Below are 24,185 nucleotides of genomic sequence, written 5' to 3'. Positions count from 1 at the left end.
GGATGGGCGCCATTTCTCGGATGTTATCGATGTGCGGACATTCAGAGGTCCGAACATTGACTCTGATCACTACCTCGTTGTCAGTAAAATTCGATCACGGTTATCAACTGTATCGAACGAAAGATCACAGTGAACGATGCGTTACAATATCCAGCGATTGTCGGCGGAAGGAGTGAGTGACAGACGAGAAGAACGTTGCCAGAAGCCGAATGTTGGTGTCCGGTACTCGATCGAATAGAGATCGGTACAAGGAAGCAAGAGCAGCCGAAAAACGAACCCACCGCAGGAAGAAAAAAGAGTACGAAGAACAAGTTATTAGTGAGGCGCAGGAAAAAAAAAGGAGCAGAACGATATGCGGAGGTTTTATGAGTCTGTCAATGGCGTGCGGAGAAAGACAGCGCCATCTCCCGTCATGTGCAACGACCAACAAGGGAATTTGCTGACAGATAAAATTGAAGTGGCTGCCAGGTGGAAGCAACACTTCGAGACTTTGTTGAATGGCGGAAGTGACGGTGCATCGGTGAACAGAATAAATATTAGCGACGATGGACAAGCTGTGGAGTCACCTACACTAGATGAGGTTAAAAAAGCTGTTAAAGAGCTGAAAAACAATAAGGCTGCGGGGAAGGACCAGCTCTCGGCTGAACTTCTCAAACATGGCAGTGAGCAGCTTTATGAAGTTCTGCACCATATTATGTCGAAAATATGGGAAGACGAGGAAATGCCTCATTTGCCCTCTCTTTAAGAAAGGGCACAGACTGGAGTGCGCCAATTACCAAGGAATAACCCTCCTTAATTCGGCGCACAAAATTATGTCCCGTATTCTGTTCAACAGATTGAGACCGCTTGAAGAGTCCTTCGTCGGCGAATATCAAGCAGGTTTTCGTGAGGGCCGATCAACGACGGATCAAATGTTTACCCTGAGACAAATCCTTGTTAAATTCCGGGAGTACAACTTGCAGACACATCATCTGTTTATTGATTTCAAGGCGGCGTACGATTCAGTGAAACGGAATGAATTATGGCAAATTATGCTTGAACATGGTTTTCCGGCGAAACTGATACGGCTGATTCGTATAACGTTGGACGGATCGAAATCAAGTGTAAGGGTTGCGGATAAAATATCGACGTCATTTGATACCTTTGATGGATTAAAGCAGGGTGATGCACTCTCGAATCTACTGTTCAATATAGCGCTCAAGGGAGCGATTAGGAGAGCTGGTGTGCAAAGAAGCGGTACCATTATCACAAAATCGCATATGCTCCTGGGATTTGCGGACGACATCGATATTATCGGAATTGATCGCCGTGCCGTGGAAGAGGCTTTTGTGCCTTTTAAGAGGGAGACAGCGAGGATTGGACTCACGATCAATACCAGCAAAACGAAGTACATGGTGGCTGGCAATCAACGTGGGTTCATTAGTGGTGGTGGTAGCGAAATGGTGCTGGATGGTGAAAAATTTGAAGTGGTAGAAGAATTTGTGTATCTTGGAACATTAGTGACGTGCGATAATGATGTTACCAGCGAGGTGAAAAAGCGTATTGCAGCTGCAAATAGGGCTTATTACGGACTTCGTAACCAGCTTAAGTCCCGTAGTCTGCAAACGAAAACAAAAGGTGCTGCGGACAATACTCGGCGGTAAACAGGAGAACGGTATCTGGCGGCGTCGCATGAATCACGAATTGTACCAGGTGTATAAAGGGCTGGATATTATTAAGCTTATACAACACGGCAGACTACGGTGGGCTGGTCACGTTGTTCGTATGCCGGAAGAACGTCAAGCGAAGATAATATTTAGTAGAGAACCCGGAAGAGGCCGCGTACACGATGGCTTTTTGCAGTTGAAGAGGACCTGAGGGCGCTCAATGTTCAGGGCGACTGGAAGCGATTGGCCCAGGATCGAGTCCAGTGGAGAAGGATACTCCATTCGGCGTAGGTTCATCGAAGAGCTGTAGCCCATCAAGTATCAAGTAAGTTATACTTTCTCCCAATTCCTACAAATTGAAACACAAAAAAATATATTATCAGTCACCTTTATTTACACATTCCAATAAATCCGAACATGGGTTTAACAAATCTATCTTTCATTTTTTTCTTCTCACTTGATAGATAAATTTATTCCTGTCACATATATCTACAAATTAACTATGGTTAGAATCTTTTCCAAAAATAAATATGATTGATTGAAATATGTCTGTCGCGCGATTCATTTGTATTTGTAAGCCTATCGAAATATGCGTCTGTCATTATTGATAATTCATGTTCTATTGTTGTGATAATTTTAATGAAATACATTCTTGTGATTATAAGAATGCCACTTTTTTTTTGACATTTTCTACCTTTAAGAACAAAATATTAACCAAACAAAAAACTTTTGATTTATATCATAGTTAAAAAATTGTATTGAAAAAGGAAAAATAAATAAAATATGAACAACAATTGTTTTTGTACATTCTTGTGCTGTTGCTGTATATGTAGAACATATTTTGTTGATTTTTGATTTATTCATTAAGTTATCTTTCCCAAAGAACCCATATTTTTGGAGCACTTTTTCAGTTTTTGGTTTTTGTTTTTTTTATCAAACTAGAGGCTTAAACAAATATGGATTCTTTGGCAAAGGTAATCTTAGGGTTTATTCTCAAATTACAAAAAAATAGCGATTTTGCCTTACGATTTGATTAACAGATATTTTAAGATATGACTGAGAAATAAAACGAGATGAAATATTAGACGGAAAAGGTTACTTCGCAATAATCTTTTCGAGGGTGAAAATAGAAGATTTTTTTTATTAAAGCAAGCTTAAATGTCTTGCATTATTACAGAGAACAGACAGGGGGAATTTGGACATAATTGTGTCATATATATGTAGATAGGAAATTTGGTACATATGGGGCAGTTATGCTTGTAGCAACAGCAAACTGTAAAGGTAGATTTTCGCTGAACATGAATGCTGAACCTCGTGACACGTTTTTCAAAAATCAGTCAACCTTTGAATAAATGATTCAAACCAGATTAAAACTATCTCATATAATGTATTGATAAAATACGAGAAATTTCAATCAAAAATTGAACGCGTCTGTCCTCTGTGCATGTGTAATTAATGTCTGTTCGTAATCTGTTCTGCTTTTCAAAGTTTATTTTAATAAGAAATCGAATCATTTTGAAGGGTCCATAAGAATGCTCAGAAAAGGATGAGTTCCTACTATAATCACGAAAATCAGTTTTGTCGTAGCGTTGCAAACTTCCCGTCTTTCATACCGTCTCACCCTCTCCACCCTGATCTCAGTAGACACCATTTCCGACATTTCCCATGTACTCGGTCCATCGCTGCTGATCGTAGCTGTGCAATTTGGAACACACCTCCCGCTTCGGATTTAGATCATCAGCACATGAGCACCCGATCTCGAGCCGCGTAACGATGATTTGTGTTTCGTACTTTTGGTAGGTCGGCTTAGCATTTGGAAGCCTCTCTTCAAGGCATCGAACCAAAAACTCCTTCTCCAGCACGTGGAAGTCATCGCTGCTGTAAGTCCGATATGCGGAAAGCTTGTCTCTTACGCAGGCGAGGTCTTGCTCGAGCAACAATGGCGGATAGGTCTCCGACTCTCGGATGTTCATAACAAAGACATAGTCAATCGTTGGGTTAGTTTGCGAAGAGCTGAGGGACTTGAGCAACAGTCCGGTGGATGCTATTGATGGAAGAATATTTTCATTTGGAAATGGCTCAGTGACTGCAGTAGGGAGCTTGACTGTAGTTGGTGGCTGTGTAGAACTCCCGGAAAGCTCAGCTTGGCGTTTTTCCTTGTTATAGTCAAAGTTGGCACTCGCATCTATTCAATAAAAGAAAAATGTAATGAAATCGTTACCATAGAAAAAGGAACTTGTTTACCATTGATAGCCTCCTTAGCCTCTTTCTCCATTTCCAAATCCCAAAGTGTTTCCTTGGATCCTTTTGAACTGCTTCCATTCTCTTTCAGTTCCTCCAGAATCTCTTCGTTTAGAAGTACTTTCTTCACGATCTGCGAGTTTGGATTGGATTCATTGAATACCTGCTCCTCTAGACTGGGATCTCGAAGTTCTGCATCATCTAGTCAAGGCAAAGTTTAAACAGTAAATGATTATTTTACGCTTTCTCAACAAGGATGTTTTCGATCAACAACAAACACACTCATCTTTCACGACAAAGAAACGATACGCAGAATTACAATTCGACCACAACCTAACAGCGAAGAAACTGTGGGAGTACGCCAGCTGAACAAACCGACGCCGATGAACTAAATTACTTCTTCAGCGAAGGACACCAGTGGAGAATGTTGAAAGCTTCCAATATATTGATAACCAAATGGCGTCAGACGGCGGTACCAACATCAAGATTGATATAGGCGCACGGATCAAGAAAGCAAGACGATCAAGCTTTGCAAGTTTAAGAAATATCTGAAAAAAACAGGCAGATAGTGAATACACCAATTTACGAATTTTCAACTCTAACGTGAAATCTGTGCTGTTATACGCTAGCGAAACATGGTGTTTATCAGTGGAGAACACTCAACGGCTGCAGGTGTTCATCAACAAATGCCTGCGGTATATAATTCGGGCCTGGTGGCCTCACAACTGGATTTCAAACAACGAGCTCTATCGTCGTTGTCACCAGAGGCCGATAACAACAGAAATTCAGGATCGGAAGTGGGGCTGGGTCAGCCACACTCTTCGTAGGGGTGGAAAGGAAATCTGTAAACAAGCATTAGACTTGAACCCAGCGGGACATCGCATCAGATGTAGGCGGCGAAGCCTCAATGAAGAAAATAAAGAAGTCGACCGAAATCTAACCTGGCAACAGGTTAAAGCGATAGCTGGACTTCGCTCAGGATGGAGGTCTTTCATGTCGGCCCTTTGCACCACCGGAGGTGTACAGGACCCATCCTCATTGGCAAATCTGCTTCTTCATTTCCGTGAATTCCGGCATGGCCATAGATCCAGCCTAATTGAATCGGACTATCTCGTAGCATTTTCTCAATTTCTTGAATCCATGGGTGCTTTGATTTCTCTGATTGAATGGCTAGAAGACAACTGGCAGAGTCAGAGAGTATGACGGAATTGTTGGTTGTATATTTGCTGATGGCTGATTTGATTGCGAAGGCTTCTGCCGAGAAGACACTACAGTTCAACGGAAAACTTATTGAATTTCGTATTTGATCGTTGAAAACTCCAGCCCCAACGGAGTGATCTGCTTTAGACCCGTCGGTATACACATCTACAGCATTGTGGACGCGATTGTTTAGAAGATCTTGTGCGATGGGGCGTACTACTGCCGAGAAGTCTCCTATGCTTTAACTTGTTGCTTCACATCCCATATAATGCGAGGCTTTGGTTCAAGACATTTTCGGTTGCTAAGACGTGTTCATCCTTTAATTTGTCTTTTCCAAACAAATTTCTCAATAATAGCATCCTTGACCTGATTAACTGACGAGCTCGGTGGTCTAGTGGCTACCGCTTCTGCCTTATAAGCAGGAGGTCGTGGGTTCAATTCCAGGCTCTTCCCTTTCCTACTTTGTATCTCTACCTTAGTTCTTTCTGTGTTTCACGTTCTACCAAAACGATTCCTACTGTTATAACCTTCCACACAATTCCAAAAAACCCCCCGTGGCACCTATGAGAGGTCGTAGAGTTCTCTGCATCTTTCTTAAGTAGGTGTTCAACAAACCATCCTTCCCCTTCCTCAGCATTCGCAAGGACGTGGCCAGGACAGATCTCGACTATTGGAGAGAACATTGCTTCCATCTAAGAGTTAGTGATTAGTCCCAAATCAATATCTGTGGTAACGGATGAAAGTGATGCTACTCTCATACAATAGTCTTGGCTTGTACCACCTACGAATTTGTGCGAACTGCTAAATGCTAATGCTAAATGCTAATAGCATCCTTGACCTGATTTAAAGTCCTGACCAACAGGTTTACGTTGTAAGATAAATAAATAAATAAATTACAAAAATTACATATGTTTAGAGGAGACTGGGTAGACTTGATCCCCTTTTCTGATTTCCGATGTTTCACAGCCAAAAGTCAATAAACATACGCGATTTCCACACATACGCGATTTCCTTGTCGCCGAGTCTGGCGCTGAGTGCTCGGCGCGGAAACCCAAAGGTGGGAATAAGCAGCAAAGCTGATAAAGTAAAAACGACAGTTGTGCGTTGCTTCCGTATCGAATGGTGTGCCCTTGAAAACGCGAGTACTTTGAAAATTGGATTCCGTCAGGAGTGACCTTAAGCTCGTAATCTGAATAGACCCCATTACATCCTTACCGAATGTTCCGAATTTGCTGCGAACGTCTCTGCCGCCGGAATAGCGATTGCCTCCATTCCTGAAGCGAGAACGCGAATATTCAGGTTGCAATATGTCATCATTGTTAGCACTGTAATCATAATCTTGCTGTGCTGGCTGCACTGGCGATATCTGATTTTGAAGATACGGATTACGCTGCAATAGAAGCACATGTAATTGTTAGTATGCAATATATAAACGATTTGTGTACCAACCGTTTCCGAATTCCCTTGATCGTACGGTAAGTAGATATCAGGGTCACCGTTGAACAAATCCGTGCCATCGTTTGCATTGTACGTATACTTCTTATAGACATTGTTCAAATTAACCTTCTGTTTTCGTTTCTTCTCCTCCTCGTACTCCAAAGTTTCTGGAATCTGGTTGGTATTTAGCATTTGTTCCCTAAGCTTCTGTTTTCTCAGCTCAGAAGCTACCTGTTGAGGGCCACTCATAACTACTCCGACATCTCCCGAAACTCCTTCCGCTTCACCCGCGGGAGGAGCGCTGTGCAAATCAAGTTTCTTATCCATTCGCACTTGAATTTGCTGACCCTCACTTGCTCTGCGTCCATCTTCCTTAACTTTAAGCTTCATTTTGGGATGCTTTATCGGAGCCACGAATTTCTCACGTAGCTGTTCGCTGATTGTCTCATTGAGCTTAATAACCAGATCATCAGATGAAAAGATAACTGCACCTGGTGGTTCCATATGGCGGTTTATAGTGTACAGTTTCAGGACCGAAGATCTATTGAAACGTAGCATGCAAGCATCTGCACGGGACTGCTGTATGATGTCACTTTCTAAAAAAAATCTATGATACAAACTTGGCTGAATGAAAGTTTTTCGAACTGACCTGGAATGAATTGGTATTCTTCTGTGGTTTCGTATTTATCCCTACATTGTAGCTGCCAATGTAAGAAAAAATCGCCACCTCCAGTTTGGGAGATACTTAGACCTCCCAGTAAACTATTTGAACCACCTGCATCCTTCACAGCGTTATCCAGGAATGGTTGTCCATTACTCCCATTGATAATCATAGTCTGTGAATAATAGTATATTGGAAATCCTGGACCAGTATTATATTTGACCATGAAGTCCGTAATGTTGTCGTGATCAAAATGGCCAGGAACTATCGAACTGATACTCTCAGAATCTACAATAATACCATTTATTATAACAAATTAATATCGTCACTTATTTTTTTTAATTACCAGAGATCGTATAAGACCACAGCTGTTTTTTGCTGCTACCATCAAATGCGAATACTGTGGAGTTGAAAGAACTAACCACAATGTCTTGCACTGAATCTCCATTGATGTCCGTCAGCACTGCAGGCACCATAAACCCGGACGAATTAATCCGCAGAATTGGCGCAAAGTCCATCTCGCTGTTGAATTTCAACAGATTTTCCTGATTCAGAGTGTAGATGCCCCCCGCTGAACTTTGCCCTCCGGTCACCATCAAGAACTGCTCTGAGCCACCTTTGCCTAGCAGCACCTGTATCGGTACAAACATTTCCTCGCGATAGGGTGTTGGAATGCTCTTTAAAATTATTCCAGTCGCCCCGGATATCAGCTTGATATGGCCACCATGCGCTCGCAACGACTCCTCGACATGAACAGCCAAAACATCCGCGATGCCATCATTGTTCAGATCTCTCACTACATTGATCGTGTAAAGATCTATACTCGTTCCCGCGTAGGTTTCCAAATCCGAAGAGTCCTTCAATTCCCATAATATGTTCCCATTTCTACCATCAACTGCCAGTATCAGACCACCCCTCCCAGCAGCCACGCAGTCATTCTGTCCATCTGAATTGATATCGATGGCACATTTCATGGAAAAGATCGTAAACGATGTCCATCGCTGCCACAGCGTTTCCCCGTTGACTCCATTCAGTGCCAACAATCCCCCGCCACACATATCCGTCAGGTTCGTCTTCAACGAGGTACACCTCGGAATGAACCCCAGCGTGTCATCGATCATCTCATCTATGCCATACCCCACGATCACGTCCAAAACTCCGTCCCCATTGACGTCCAGCTTTCGCAACGGACTCTCGCTGTTCACCCTGGCTACGACTCGGGTCCAAACTTTTTGCACCGTAATTCGCGTACAAGGAACTATCTCAATCGAGTCGTTGGCGGTTCCCATGTCGTTGTACAGTAAGCTGTCGAATTTGCCCTGGATGGTTGTACCGCTGAAGGGTGATTCCTTGTGGAACCAGATCCGAATCTTCTGAAGCGGTTGGGGAAAAGCGGTCAGTAGGAGGGCTGCTAACACGATGAGCCCTGTTGAGAAAAACATGAGATTTTTTTATCAGGAGGTTGCATTGTGTGAGAAAACAAGCTTAATTTGAAAATAACATGCTTCTGAATGACTGAATTGAAATTCCCCAGTAAACATAAGAAATTTTCCAATAAAAATATGGAATAAGCGATACAAATATAGTGTCAACTCTATATAATAGTCTTTGGCATTGGCGCAAAGAAGCATGGTTGGGGTAGGGTTGGTGGGACTGTTCCTTCTTAGACCCATTTCTGGGCTTCTTTGCAGAGGGGATTCAAAAATAATTAATTTTTATTCACCATACTTCGGGGCCACCGAATGATGAGACGACAACTTTTAAGCGTTCATCATAGCTTCGGACTTGCTCACAAGTTCCAATACTCAGCCGATGGCAATCGACGGCCAGCGAATGGTTGCGTATAATTAGTATAGCCTGGGCACAGTTGTTCCTCTGACATCAGCTAGAGTGAGGGGGTGCGTCCTGGGGGCCTTCTATAAAAAGCAGCATGTATATCTGCAAGCAGGCCCAATTAAATCGACCGTGTGCTGCTCAAAGCGAACTTGTCTAGTCCTGGTGTCAGTTGGGACACTAAACAAATTTGACCCAACTGATTGAGCTTCTGTTCACCAAGGAGCGGCTTCAACAGCGTCTGTGCTAGTATCCGGGGGCTGAAAGAGAAATGCTATTCGTCGGAAGCTATATCTAAGATGGCAGTCCCATCCCGGTGGATAGGGAAGTTTGGGCCAAAAACATACTGTTCCCGAAACATCAATTTGTTCGAGAATACATACTAACCCAGCACACGTGCTTATTAGTTGCCAAGCTACCAAACGGAAGTGTGCTGGAGTGTCGGACTCGACCGTACCGGTAATACCGACTAATACCGGGCTCCGCTATTGTTTCCCCCAGGAGCTACCTTAACGTACTCGCTCATTCTCGCTCACACAGCACCCGTGCCAGGCGAGTCTTACTCGTTCTATCACACCCTCTAACACACCCTACACGCTCTGTCACACCATGTGAGTCTGACTTGTATGCTCACCCCTATCGTACCATGTGAGTCTGACTTGGATGCTTACCTTTTACATACCGTGTGGGACTGACTTGTATGTTCACCCAACACCTGGTACACGCTCAGGCACTCCTCGATTACACTCCGCTAACGCTTTGCTTAGGTTCCCACTTCTGACATAAAATGTGAGTCTGACTTGGATGCTCACCTCGAACATACCATGTGAGACTGACTTGTGTGCTCACTCCTTTCATACCATGTGAGACTGACTTTGACGCTCACCCACACTCCTCTGCCACGCCGCGGGGTATCAGTAGTCATAGGAACCAACATTTCTGCGCTACTCCCAGCACGGCGTGTACAATCCATGCATCCATCCATGTTCGTGTTCGCTATGATCACTGCCTTGAGTGCACTGTTTGGGACTCCATCAGGCCCTGGAGCTTTGTTCATCGCAAGGGAATTAGCCACTGCGAGTAACTCTTCGTTCGTCACCGGAGCCACCATTTCGGCCACACTCCGAACGTCTTGCAACGCAGGAGGCCAGGGACTTGTGGCTCGGGACAGGAAGAGTACTTCGATACTTCGTACTTCGAGGAGCCAACCGGTCCGGTGACCGTTCGGGGGATGAAGAGCCACCTTTGGTCTTGGCCATAACGATCCTATAGGCGTCACCCCACGGATTCGCGTTGGCACCCTCGCACAGGTTGTCAAAGCACGCTCTCTTGCTGCTCTTAAGGGCCTTGTTAAGGGCCAGTCTCGCAGCTCGAAACACTTCACGGCGGATCGCTCTTACCTCCTCGGTGCGGTCTCGTTGCGTTCTACGTCTAGCCTTAAGGGAGACTGGTCGTAGGGCTCCAATTTCGGCACTCCACCAATATGCCGGGCATCTTCCATTTCTTGGCAGGGCTTTCCTCGGTATAGTAGCATCGCACGCGCGTGATAGGACAGCTACCAGTGCATCCCTGCTTGGACTGTCGGTTTTGGCCTCCAGTCCCAGGGCCGCGGTGAAAACTTCGCTGTCGAAGTGATTGGACTTCCACCCACGGACCTGACAGGGATCACCCGCCCTCGGATGCTGCACACCATAGTTGATCTTGAAGCGAATTGCTAAGTGATCACTATGGGTGTAACCCCCGTCTACCCTCCAGTCCAGGTCAGAGACCAGACCGGGGCTGACAAACGTGACATCTATCCATGACTCGGCCTCATTCCTACGGAATGTGCTAATGGCTCCGTCATTGTTTTGAGTTTTGCAAGTGCCTCGAGTAACACCTGTCGCCTCTGATTGGTGCAGCGGCTGCCCCATTCCACTGCCCAAGCATTAAAATCTCCCGCTATAACAAACGGGCTCCGACCTACTAGGTCGGACGATAGCCTGTCGATCATCTGGTTGAATTGTTCTATTGGCCACCTTGGTGGAGCATAGCAGCTACAATAGAACACACCATTGATCTTGGCTATCGCGACACCCTCCGCGAAGGAGTGTACAACCTATTGAACCGGGTACCTTCCCGTTGTGCCATAGCATGGTATCGGGCCTACTTCTTATTGGCGCAGATGAAGCACTTTGGTACCTTATCACATTCCTGCACCTTGTGTCCCTCCTCGCTACAGCGACGGCACATCTTGCTTCGGTCTGGGCCCTTGCAGTCATAAGACTTGTGTCCGGACTCAAGGCACCGGTAGCACCTGTCCACTGAAGGTGGCTGGAGCACGATTACCAGGCATACTGACCAGCCGATCTTCAGCTTCCCTTTCTCAATGACGTTTTTGGCATCCGCCATCGGTAGTCTGAGATAGGCTTCCTGCGTACCAAAGAGTCCCCCTCTTAGACCCACAGAGGACCGTTCAATCTCTGTGCCGCACTGCTCTTTGACGGCAGAGACGATGTCTTCAGCAGTCGTGACCTCGTCCAGTTGCTTACACTGGAGGGTCACTTCCGCACCCAACGACCTGACCTGAGCGCCGTCACCCAAGACCTCCTGGGCCAGCTTTTTGTACGCTACCCCGCTGGATTGCGCGCCACGCTTCAGTACCAAGCCGTTATTGGTGCGTCTAACGCTGCACACATCCTGACCCAGGGACGATAGGCTATCGGCCGCTCGCAGCGATTTGAGGACATCGGCGTACTTGTTCTTGTCGGTTTTCACCAGAAAGGCCTTGCCTCTGTCTCTCACCTTCTTTGCAGGTCGAGGGGTGTTCGACTTCCGCATCCTACTGACCAGCTGCCAGGGATGTGCATCCCCTTGGGTGGATACCGTTGGCCGGCTGGGGCCAGCTTGTGACTCAGCAACTTGCGCCTGTTTGGTGCCTTTCACCTTCTTGGGCACACGCCCTTCGGACTCCGGTGCACCATCCAGACGACGTTTTGCCTTTATGGTAGCGCGTCTGGGTCGCTTCGAGTTGGGCGTTTTCTTGTCCTCGCTGTCCGTAAGGGCGGAGTCGGTCGCCTCTTTGGCCGTAGTAACACCGCTAGGGGAGGAGACGGCCTTTGTCTGGATATTTTTGGCTACCTTCTGTGCTCCCGCTACACGCCTGATGAACGCGTCCTGTTCTTGTCTTGCGACTCGAACAGCTTGACGAAGCAACAACAGGCTCACTTTAAGCTCATTGTTGGTGTTCTGCTTACCGCTTATGAACTCGATGATGTCATCGAGTTTTTCGGCCACCACCCGTATCCCTGGTAGTGGTTCATTGAGCGTGCAGGCACCACTGGAGAGTCTTCGGTAATGCCAGTTTCAGCAACCGTCACTCCGTTCTCCCCCTCTCTTGGCAACGGCTCTTGGCGCGAAGCAACGTACACGAAAGGAACATTGAACGTTTCAACACTATAGCCCAGCAGGGTAAATTGTCACAATTTGCCAATGAAGCATGCTGCATTAGGCTTGAGATCTTTGGGCTGAGTGATGTCCATTGGTCAAACTATGGAGAACTCAGAGTGCTGCCATACTCTGGTTTACGAGGTGAACACGGTGGCGTTGGTTTTCTGCCCCAGGCACAATCTGCGCTTAAGAAGTGGGACCCTATAAATGAAAGGATAATTGTTGTCAGATTTAAAACACAGGTACGAAACCTTACTATGATCCAATGTTATGCGCCAATCCATGCTGCCGATCTGCAAGACAAAGGGAACTTCTACAGCCTACTTTAATGCGAAGATCCGATCCAACTACTCAAATCATGAGCGTATTATGGGACGCCATGGTCTTGGAGAAGTGAGGAAAAACGGAGAGAGTTGGTCGCAGAATTTTATGGTAAACAGCTAAATGGGGATCGGGAGACCGCTTTTATCCCACCTACCGGTTCATGACAGCTTTACAGAAAATCAAATCGACCACATCTGTGTCAGCTGGAAATGGGGATTTCGTGATGTATGGAATAAACGTAGTACCGATATCGCGTCTGATCTTCATCTCCTCATCGGCGAAATACGCCTGCGCATTGCATGGCTTAGTCGGCAGGAGGAAAGAGTTGGACGTTCGCAAATTAATCGATTACTTCGGTTAATCGATTCATCGTTGTGATAATCGATTAATTTTGAATCGATTACAACCTAACGATTAATCGATTCAAAAATCGACTAGAATCGAGGGTAATCGATTAGTTACTAATCGATTAATCGGGATTTTACGACATCTCTAGTTGGACGATGGTTCAATACATTCTGACTAGAAGATAGCACGGTGAAAATGTTCTTCGTAGAGAAGTGAAGACTCGAACTGGGCACACGTAGAAGAAATGGACCATTAATGAAAACTGGAGTCAAAGTCTTAGCCCGTCAACGATATTCGACTCTGGAGAACGAAGTGGAACGCTCATGTCGACGGGACAAGCGAGCGTGGGCGGACGAAGGAGGAAGACTCGAAGCAACCGGGAACATTCGCCTCCTCGATATTTTACGACGCTAAAGCGGGGCGAAGATGAATGCAATGATGCCTGTGAAAGACGCAACTGGTCAGCTACTGACCGACCCAACTGATCAACTGAAACATTGCATACCAAAAAAATGACCAACCACTGCTCTATTATCATCATTTGTCAATAACACTTTCGAAAACGACTGAAAATTAAAAAAATCGGTATATTTTATCGTATAACCGCTATATCTCAGAAACGGTAGCACTTCGAAAAAAAAAATACTGTATGCCTTTTGAAATTGGGAATTTAACGTACTTTCATAAAATCAAGTCGATAAAAAAGTTTAAAAAAAATTAAACCATTCTTAAAAAACTAACTTATTTTAAAAAAAACCCAGATTAATCCACCTAGCGTTGGTGGTGCCTAGCTCGCGCATTAAAAAAAATAAGAAAAACGGGGGATAGATTTTACTTTTTCCATCAATTCATATGCATTTGCGGTCATTTGAATGCATTGCTGCAACCCTTGAAAAAAAAAATTTCGTTTTTGAATTTTTTCCTAAGGGGACCCTTGGCAGAAAAACAATGTTTTTCAATAACTTTGGAACGCAATGACCGATCGGGCCAATTTTCAATAGGAAATAACTAGACCGCAATCCGCATCGACTGCAACTTGTTGCGAGCAAATCGAATAATGCTAACTACCAAAAAGTGTGTCTCACATTTTTGTGTCACACACACACACGCACACACACACACACACACACACACACACACACACACACACACACACACACACACACACACACACACACACACACACACACACACACACACACACACACACACACACACTTTATCGAAGCACTTCGAGTGGACAACGACGCTACAAACCTTGACGCAGACCAGCTGACGGAAACGCTAGCGAGGGCTTGCGATGCGACGATGCCGAGGAAATTGGAGCCAACGAATAGCCGACGGCCTAGTTACTGGTGGAACGAAAATCTTGCCAACCTTCGCGCTGCCTGTCTCAGAGCTAGGAGACACGTTCAGAGGGTACGGTCTGAAATAGTCAGAGAGGAGCGAAAGATAGTTTTCCGTGAAGCTAGAGCGGCTTTCAAACGGGCGATCCAAATCAGCAAGTCTAACTGCTTCAAGGAGTTGTGCCGGGAAGCTGACGCTGATCCTTGGGGTAACGCTTATCGAGTTGTGACAAAGAAGATCAGGGGTCCAGCGATGCCAGCCGAAATGTGTCCGGACAAGCTGAAGATCATCGTGGACGGTCTTTTCCCGCAGCATGGTTCTACGACGTGGCCGCGTACGCCGTACGAAAATGAAGACCGAGTAACCGCTGCAGGTATGCAAGTCACCAATGACGAGCTATTATCAGTGGCGAAATGTTTGAAGTTGAAAAAAGCTCCGGGTCCGGATGGAATTCCGATTTTGGATTTTGGCGTTCCCGGATCTGTTCAGGATGGTGCTGCAGAAGTGTTTAGTAGACGGTAATTTTCCGGACACGTGGAAGATCCAGAAACTGGTGCTGCTGCCGAAACCAGGAAAACCGCCGGGAATCCAGCATCGTATAGGCCCATATGTCTGCTGGATACACTGGGAAGCTTCTGGAAAGGGTTATCGTTAATAGGCACACAGTTCACGGAGGGTGAGACTGGCTTATCGGAAAAACAGTTCGGATTCCGCAAAGGCAGATCGACTGTGGATGCAATCAGGACAGTCATTGAAGATGCAGAGAGGGCGTCCAAGAAGAAGAGGAGCGGCAATCGGTTCTGCGCGGTAGTGACGATTGACGTCAAAAACGCGTTCAATAGTGCCAGCTGGGAGGCCATCGCCGCAGCGCTGCATGGAATGCGAATCCCCGACTTCCTGTGTAAGATCCTTAGGAGCTACTTCCTGAACCGGATTCTGGTTTACGACACGATTTGGGGCAGAAGTCGATCAGGGTTACGGCGGGCGTTCCACAAGGGTCCATACTAGGCCCGACGTTATGGAATGTGATGTACAACGGGGTGCTGATGCTGAAGTTGCCCAAAGGTGTAAAGATTTACGGATTCGCGGATGATGTCGTCCTAACGATAACCGGTGAGTCACTGGAGGAAATGCTGGTGGCAGAAGCGACCGACGCAGTAGAAACCTGGATGAATGGAGTCAAGCTGCAGCTGGCTCATCACAAAACGGAAGTGATGCTGGTCAGCAACTGCAAAGTAATCCAGCGGATGCAGATTACCATCGGAGGGCACGACATTCCGTCGGTGCGGACTCTGAGACATCTAGGTGTGATGATTGATGACCGGTTGAACTTCAACACCCACGTGGACTATTCCTGTGAAAAGGCGGCTCAAATGATCAGTGCGTTAGCAAGGATCATGCCGAACGTCGGCGGTCCGAAAGGCAGCAGTAGGCGTCTTCTTGCGTCAGTATCATCCTCGATACTAAGGTACGGAGTTCCAGCCTGGGGAGCTGCGCTCAAGACGAAACGTAACCGGAGGAAGCTGAATAGCGTGTTTCGTCTAATGGCCATTCGAGTCGCGAGTGCGTACCGAACTATTTCGTCGGAGGCAGTTTGCGTTATCGCAGGGATGATTCCAGTCTGTATTACCCTAGCAGAGGACATCGAGTGCTACCAACGGAGGGATACCAGAAATGTGAGGAAGGCGGTGAGACTGGACTCTATGGTGAAGTGGCAGCAGGAGTGGGACAATGCGGATAATGGAAGGTGGACCCATCGGCTCATCCCCAATGTGTCGACGTGGGTGAACAGGGAGCATGGTGAGGTGAACTTTTACCTCTCACAGTTCCTGTCCGGACACGGTTGTTTCCGCCAATATTTGCACCGGTGTGGCCATGCGTCATCGCCATTCTGCCCGGCGTGTATCAACGTAGAGGAGACTCCAGAGCACGTGATATTCGACTGCCCGAGGTTTGCGGAGGCACGTAGGAGAATGCCTGCCATAAGGGCGGACAACATCGCAGAGCGAATGTGTCGCGATGAAGGTACGTGGCATGTGGTAACCAGAGTCGTGACACAAATAATGTCAGAGCTGCAGCGTCGATGGAGAAGGGACCAGCAAGTAAGCGTCGGTTTGGAGCAAAATCCAGCACAGTTGGCGGAGGAGGTCCTAGGCGAGACGGTTAAGGTGAGGGCACTCACGACGGAGGTGAATCTAAGGGTTAAAGACCTGGACGAGATCACTGAAGTCGAAGAGCTCGTCACGGCACTGCGGCGACAGTGTGAAGCGGGGCCGCCCACCGCAGCCGTTCGGCTACGGAAAGGTCCGGCAGGGACGCAGGTAGCATTGGTTCGGCTATCTGCAGCGGACGCCTCAAGGTAGTCAAGTTAGGGAGCGTCAAGGTGGGATGGTCGGTATGCCCTGTGCGCATATACGAGCAACCCGAAGTTTGCTTCAAGTGCCTGGAACCGGGGCACAAGCAATGGGACTGCAAAGGCCCTGACAGAAGCAATCTCTGCCGACGCTGCGGATTGGAGGGACATAAGGCACAATGCTGCACGAACCCTCCCAATTGTTTGATTTGTTCCAGCAAAGCTGTGAACAGCAAGCACCCCATGGGGGTTCGATGTGCCCGGCGTTTAAGCGTGCTGCAAAATCACAGTGCAGGTAACGCAGCTGGCTTGCTCGGCCTCGCCCGAGTGTCCGGTGTGCGCAGGTTTAGAGGAAACGGCGGAACACGTGTTGTTCGTGTGCTCACGTTTTCGCGCAATGCGTGACCACATGCTTGCCACATGTGGTCTGGACACTACCCCGGACAACCTAGTTCGGAGGATGTGTAAAGATGAAGTTGGCTGGAACGCCGTTTTATCGGCTATCGCCCAAATCGTCTCGGAGCTACACAGAAGGTGGCGTGTGGACTCAAGGATGGCTAGTTCAGGCGCAAATAAGAGGTGGTCCAAGGGATCGGAGTCGGCTTCATGGGTCATACCGGTGGTCATGCTCTGTGGTCGAACTCGATCCTTTTATCGAACAAGTGGCCGCGCGAAGAACAACATGGTATCGTCGCTTTCGCGGCGTCGGTCAACCGGGTGGGTTCCGAGCCCGAGGACGGAAAGGAGTCCTCGTCAAGGCTGGGGCAGGCGTAGGCCTCACGTCGACAAGTCCCTCTGTGTGCTGGCGAATAGGCCCTATCGCAGAAAGGTCAATTTGGGGTGCACGCGGCATCATCATTCTTGATACCAGTCGTGCAGAGGGAAGCAGGCGCGAAGTCGACCCTTCCCACCTTCCGAGGACATAGGGCGTGGTAAGGTCACCTGGAAAGCCGGCAACGCGCTGGCACGATACCATGGTGTTCTTCTAAAAAAGCGAGTTACGATGTTCGGTGCTGCAAGGACACGCAGCTAACCTCGAGGGTGCGTTGTGCACTGGCCTTTGAAGCATTACTTTCTGGTTGTACCGAAGGGACTATGGGCTTGGCGGCAATGGAAACGGTTTAGCGGGTCGGGGATGTAGTCCTGCCTCCCTCGGTGATCCCTAACCCCGCACTTCCTGGTCAACCCAGGATGTCTGTTGAGCAGATTCCCCCTCCATTGTTTAGGAAGAAAAAAAAACACACACACACACACACATACAGACATCACATCAATTCGTCGAGCTGAGTCGATTGGTATATAACACTATGGGTCTCCGAACCTTATATCAAAAGTTCGGTTTTGGAGTGATCCTATAGCCTTTACGTATACTTTGTATACGAGAAAGGCAAAAATATAATTTATTTGTCCATCATTTCTTCATTATGACCCATAGTGCAAAAAAGTACATATATTATCTGCTACAACATATAAAAAAATATATATTGAAAAATTCGTATTTGAGAAAATCGATTTTTATGTTTTACCTTCAATGATTGAACTTTTTCCACAGTGTATATTTTTTTCACATAGCCCCAATGATTAACTAAAACATTGTCGAAGACACCAAAATGTTTATTTTTTTCACATAGCCCCAATGATTCACTAAAACATTGTCGAAGACACCAAAATGTTTTAAAAGTTAGTCTAGAGTCAAAATGGCAAACCAATGATGCAAATTATGTTTTTTGGTCACAAAGTATGTATATGCGGGAAATGAAAAAATACAAAATTGAAATCTCGAAAAAAAATCATGAATTCACAGAGAGTTGCTCATGGCTAGCTTTGCTGGAAGTTGCACCGCATTCCAATGGAAGGTAATGGACAGGAAAACGAGGAGAATATTTTCAGTCTCTCACCAACAACTACAAATTAACCCCGTCGGCCAACGCAGAAGTTTCCGAAGCTACAACGCGGACAATCAGTCAGTGGGCAGTGGATATTTTTTGCATATTTCATAAATATTCCCCTCAAAACCCCTTGAGGATCATGACCAAATGAAAACAGTTGCCAAATGGAGTTAGGCGGCGGTACTCGCGGTACCAAGGTCCACATACACGCACGGATCAAGAAAACAAGGACTGGCTTTGCGAGTTTAAGAAATATCTGGAAAATTAGGCAGATAAGTGAACGCACCAAAATCTGAATTTTCAATTCTCACGTGAAACCTGTGCTTCTATATGCTAGCGAAGCTTGGTGTGTATCAGTGGAGAACACTCAACGGCTGTATGTAGTGTTGATAAGTCGTCATCGTAGTGCCGAGTTGTAGTGTCTTCAGTCTTCATTTCTGTTCGTCGCATCGTCAATGACGCGGACGATATTAGCTTACGTCGTGCAACCAATTCATCCTGACGACATCAAAGCACGGTTTCGCCGACGACATTGATATCATGGCACGTAACTTTGATAGGATGGAGGAAGCCTACATCAGTCGAAGACGAAGTACATGATAGGAAGAGGCTCAAGAGAGGTCAATGTAAGCCACCCACCACGAGTTTCTGTCGGTGGTGACGAAATCGAGGTGGTTGAAGAATTCGTGTACTTGGACTCACTGGTGACCGCCGATAACGATACCAGCAGAGAAATTCGGAGACGTATAGTGGCTGGAAATCGTACGTACTTTGGACTCCGCAAGACGCTCCGATCAAATAGAGCTCGCCGCCGTACCAAACTGACTATCTACAAAACGCTTATAAGACCGGTAGTTCTCTACGGACACGAGACCTGGACGATGCTCGTGGAGGACCAACGCGCACTGGGAGTTTTCGAAAGGAAAGTGTTGCGTACCATCTATGGTGGGGTGCAGATGGCGGACGGTACGTGGAGGAGGCGAATGAACCACGAGTTTCATCAGCTGTTGGGAGAACCATCCATCGTTCACACCGCGAAAATCGGAAGACTGCGGTGGGCCGGGCACGTAGCCAGAATGTCGGACAGTAATCCGGTGAAAATGTTTCTCGACAACGATCCGACGGGAACAAGAAGGCGAGGTGCACAGCGAGCAAGGTGGATCGATCAGGTGGAGGTTGATTTGCGGAGCCTCCGCAGACTGCGTGGTTGGCGAAGTGCAGCCATGGACCGAGCTGAATGGAGAAGACTTTTATGTGCAGCACAGGCCACTCTGATCTTAGTCTGGTAATAAATAAACACCAAAGCACGAAGATTTCATAATATTATTCTTCAAGTGGCATCTACCGGTCGAAGATTTCTTCAAGCATTTGTAATAATTAATTTGAGGTACCGTATGAAGGCTTCATAAATGTTATCGATGCATTTATGTTATTAGAGTTCTTGCTATTTGTTCAATTGAGACGCCATTCTGTTTTAACCAGTCCGTCATATGCTCAGTCAATTATGTGAAGAAGAGACTACGGTAATCGTCATAACTTCTGGTTGTGCGACTATCTTCGCTGTAGGCATGCGGCGCGAAGAAACCGAATTGAAGTCACGTTGATCAATGTTATGAAGATGACTATATTTCGTTCGCTTTCTCCATACGACGAGAATGATTGTCAGCCCTGGCTGTAGGTGTTGCGGTACATAATTCGTGCCTTATGGTCTCACAGCTGAATGTCAAACAACGAGCTCCATCGTCATTGTCACCAGAGCCCGATAACAACCAAAATTCGGAAACAGAAGTGGGACTTGAGGGCTGCAGGGGCGGAAACGAAATTACTAAACAACCATTAGATGGGAACCCAGTTGGACATGGCAGCAGCGGCAGACCCAGAGGCTCATGGCGGTGTAGCCTCCATAAATGAATAAAAGAATTCGACCGAAATCTCACTTGGCAACAGGTTAACTGCCATAAATCGCAAGTCAGTCTCATCTGTATATGGCGTCTATATACAGATGGGACTGACTTGCGTTTAGTGGGAGTTAAGGTTGACCAGACAACAACAGGACTCAGGGTGTATAAAACCCATAAGTGAAAAAGTTTTGTCCCACTGTCGTTCTCAACATTCTATGAACACTGCTCGATGTTAAATTAGCTGAAGCTTGACAAAACTATCGGTGATGGTGCCTTTCTCGTGTGTTGTAAAATTGTATGAGAAAGTATTTAGTTAAAATAGCACTAAAAAGAGATATATTCCATTATTTCCACCAACTTACATTTATTTACATTCTTTTTTCAAATAATGTGTTCCAGTCATCTCCGACCATTAAACGGTACACATTTGAAGGGTTCTATAGGTTCGTTTTACAGGAAAATTTTTAATGAATCAGAGGGGAGGAACTTTCACAACTCCTAGTGAGAAAGTTATGATAGTTTAATGTATAAAAAAATGATCATGCAAAACAATTTTGTAAGATACAGAAGGAATTTCAATTGTTTGTTTCGAAAAGAACAAAAAGAATACGTGCTGTTGCAGTAACGATGTTGATTCTCCCGGCGTTCGCAATGAATCCCCTTATATCGTCGAAGAATTTGAAAAAATATTTCTGCTTACTCAATCTCATACTGATTGTAGTATTCAGAATGGTAAATAGTCGAAATACTACAATATGAGAAACTATTTAGGATCAACTCTTTGCGCTTCCTTATCTAACACGATAAGGAAACGATTGTTAACAACCTGAATGAGTCTAAGCCACAAAGATGCAAAGGTGTTGAGGTTATAATTGACATTAAAAAATCACGGTAATAAAGTATTGATAATAATTCAAAGATCGTAACCTTTAACCACTTCACAAAAGTATGATTTTCATTCAATCGAAACTATCAATATATGAAAATCACTTTTCCATTCGCATCGTTTTTCATTCCAATAACTAAAGCGTCCTTGAACCAACCGCAATGCGATAAGATGCTTGCACACATTTTCCCACCGTTTGCACCACTATAACTCCCATTACTCACCAATAAGCACTGTGATGGCAGCTAACCCGTAGCAGAACGGCTCGCAACAATTCCAACAGCGCCTTCGACGATACTTTTTCAGTATCGGACTCGACGTGCCGCAACTTGTTGATTTGCTGTTCTTACCCCCTGCGCTTCGATGTCTGGGTGCCATCAGAGGACGCTTTGCCCCGCGATCCTCATACGTCCGGCACGTACGACCGTCCCGTATGAAAACCTCATCCTCGACGTCATCGCTCAGCTCTTCATCCATACTGAGCGACACACTGTCCCGCACCACCAGCTTATCCGATGGCTGGTACGGCTTCATTTTCTTGCGGATCAGATCCAGCGTCGCTGCGGCAGCCACCTGCCTTTGGTCTGGGTGGGAAGACAATAGCAGAAGCTGGCCTATCCGGCCACCACCACCTCCGGTCCGTGGCAGGTGCTTCAACACTGAAACGCAATAGCGCACCAGTTCAGCACCGCAATAAAAGGTTTAACTTCTTTGCACCTAACACCCACTCACTTTGTTTTCTCAGCTTCTACCTTCTTGCTGAGAGAATTTTCAATTACCAGGAAATATTGATGAAAACTCAATTTTCTGCTCCAATTACTATGTATCAACTAATTGCCACAGTCCTGGCATTGTCCCACTATCCCAACAAGTGAAGAACGATAAGAAAGAAGTTGGGAAAGCACAATTTTCTCAAAACATATGTGAGCACAACTATGTTTAACAATGGGGCTTAATTAGTCGATTTTCACCCCACAGAAATCCACTGATATCACTCATTTTTATCAATGTGAATCCGTTCACCTGCCCAACAATAGTGGTAATTCGTATCACATCTAATCAAACCCGCCGAATATGGTACTTTTTTGTCCGACCAACGAAAATTTTCACGATCACGAAAACAAAACACAATTTTCCCCCTGATTCCAAGTCCAGCAATGGTGGTGGTGATAGGAAGGAACCACTTTTTCAGCTTTTCGTGCAGAGCGTGTCACCTCTCAATCAGCGATGGAGATGAACTGCTGCAAGTTTCGCAGTGCCTTCGTCCAGCTTACCGTGCAACGCTTATCCCATTTCGTTACGTGGGGGAAAAACTCACCACACATCTGGCGGATATTCTAGACACCGACCGACAGACGATAGGAAATGTTCAAGGGAAACCGTTGCTGTGCGATATGGGTTCATTCACCACTTGGTGCTTTCCGTGGGCGAAAGTGGGTGGGGATGAGAAATTGGGTATTTTGTTTTGGCAAACTGCTAGGTGCATAAAGAACAAGCGGGAGAAGCATTCACAACGAACCAACTAGGAAAACTCCAATATCCTTATGATTCAAACCATTGATTTTTTATTTTCCTAAATAATATGTTTTATCTACTTTAATTGACAAAATCGACTGCCATCTCGCAACTTGTTAAGATCTTTCACAGTTACAACCTGTGATGTATCGAAATTGCGTTCATATATCATGACCCTTGACTATAATTGATTGCTAGTATATCAAGCATGATTGAACAGTAAGTATATTATATTTCGTATAATGTGTAACAACGTGTCCAGTTAAATAACAATTGTCACTTATTACTTTCGGAAGATAATACTATTGAACAACGTTTGAATGTTTATAAGTTATGAATAACTCGATTGTAGAATATCTGAGCTTGAAATAATGAAATAAATCAATTATAAAATATTGACACATAGTTTATTAACTGCATTTTCTTATTTTTGTTTTTAAAACGAAAACTGTTTAAAAAAAAAGTTTGAACAAGTTGCTGCGTTCTGTAACTCATTCATCTTTCAAGTCGGAGTATACCTACCCCACATCCCCCAACAACATTGATAATGTTTGCAGTCATTAGCAGACTGTAGTCGTAGCTGCGCATGTGACCATTTTTGTTTTGATATTTTCAAAAAAGCTTCCAGAGGTGGCTAACAGATGGATTTACTTGTAATGTTAAAACTGGCAACACTTGCAATGGTTTGCTAATAAAACTGGGGCTGTTAGCTTCGTGGCTTCGTGGCTATTGTCGACAGGCATCCAATGAAATCGTAGTGTGGGTTCGATTCATATCTCTACCGCAAAAGCTTTCGCAGCAAGGTTTCGTTTCCAGCATATCAGATCATTTGAAGTGGCCAACGCTTTATGTGATATCAAGCTAAATGAAGCTGGTACAAATAGGATCACTACGAGGTTTTTGCGCATTATGCTACCATTAATCATTGATCAAATTGTCCACTTGTTCAACATGGTGATCGATACTTCTAAGTTCCCTCTGCTTGGAAAAACGCTATTGGCAAGAAGACATATCTTAATATACAATAGAAAATCTTCGCATAATCATATTGCTGTGTGTACTATCTAAATATTCAGAGAATGTTCTAAAGACGCAAATCAACGCATTTCTTGACGCCTCACAACTTCTTTCTACCTTTCAAGCTGGTTTTCTCGAAGGCCAAGGGGTGAACATTA

The 24,185-nt window shown here is 45.6% G+C and overlaps 1 protein-coding gene across 1 annotated transcript; it reads right to left on the bottom strand.

Moving 5' to 3' along the window:
• Positions 1 to 2,018: 2,018 nt before the first annotated feature.
• LOC134219293 (uncharacterized) lies at positions 2,019 to 22,751 on the bottom strand. The gene is made up of 7 exons (XM_062698018.1): positions 21,720 to 22,751; positions 7,532 to 8,611; positions 7,174 to 7,473; positions 6,537 to 7,120; positions 6,303 to 6,477; positions 3,891 to 4,088; positions 2,019 to 3,831 (listed from the first exon to the last, which is right to left on the bottom strand). The coding sequence occupies exons 1-7, from the start codon at positions 22,027 to 22,029 to the stop codon at positions 3,284 to 3,286; spliced, it is 3,195 nt and encodes a 1,064-aa protein (XP_062554002.1). The 5' UTR covers positions 22,030 to 22,751; the 3' UTR covers positions 2,019 to 3,283.
• Positions 22,752 to 24,185: the final 1,434 nt, after the last annotated feature.

This window comes from Armigeres subalbatus, chromosome 3 (assembly GCF_024139115.2).
Source record: "Armigeres subalbatus isolate Guangzhou_Male chromosome 3, GZ_Asu_2, whole genome shotgun sequence".
NCBI lineage: Eukaryota > Metazoa > Arthropoda > Insecta > Diptera > Culicidae > Armigeres > Armigeres subalbatus.
Note: the sequence above shows the minus strand (reverse complement) of the source record. Positions and strands in the feature narration are given on the sequence as shown.

Coding starts and splice junctions, on each gene's coding strand:
- LOC134219293 (XM_062698018.1), bottom strand. CDS start 22,029: ATGAAGCCGTACCAGCCATCGGATAAGCTGGTGGTGCGGGACAGTGTG. Junction 8,612..21,719: donor TGCCATCACAGTGCTTATTG/GTGAGTAATGGG, acceptor TTTTCTCAACAG/GGCTCATCGTGTTAGCAGCC. Junction 7,474..7,531: donor GTGGTCTTATACGATCTCTG/GTAATTAAAAAA, acceptor GTATTATTGTAG/ATTCTGAGAGTATCAGTTCG.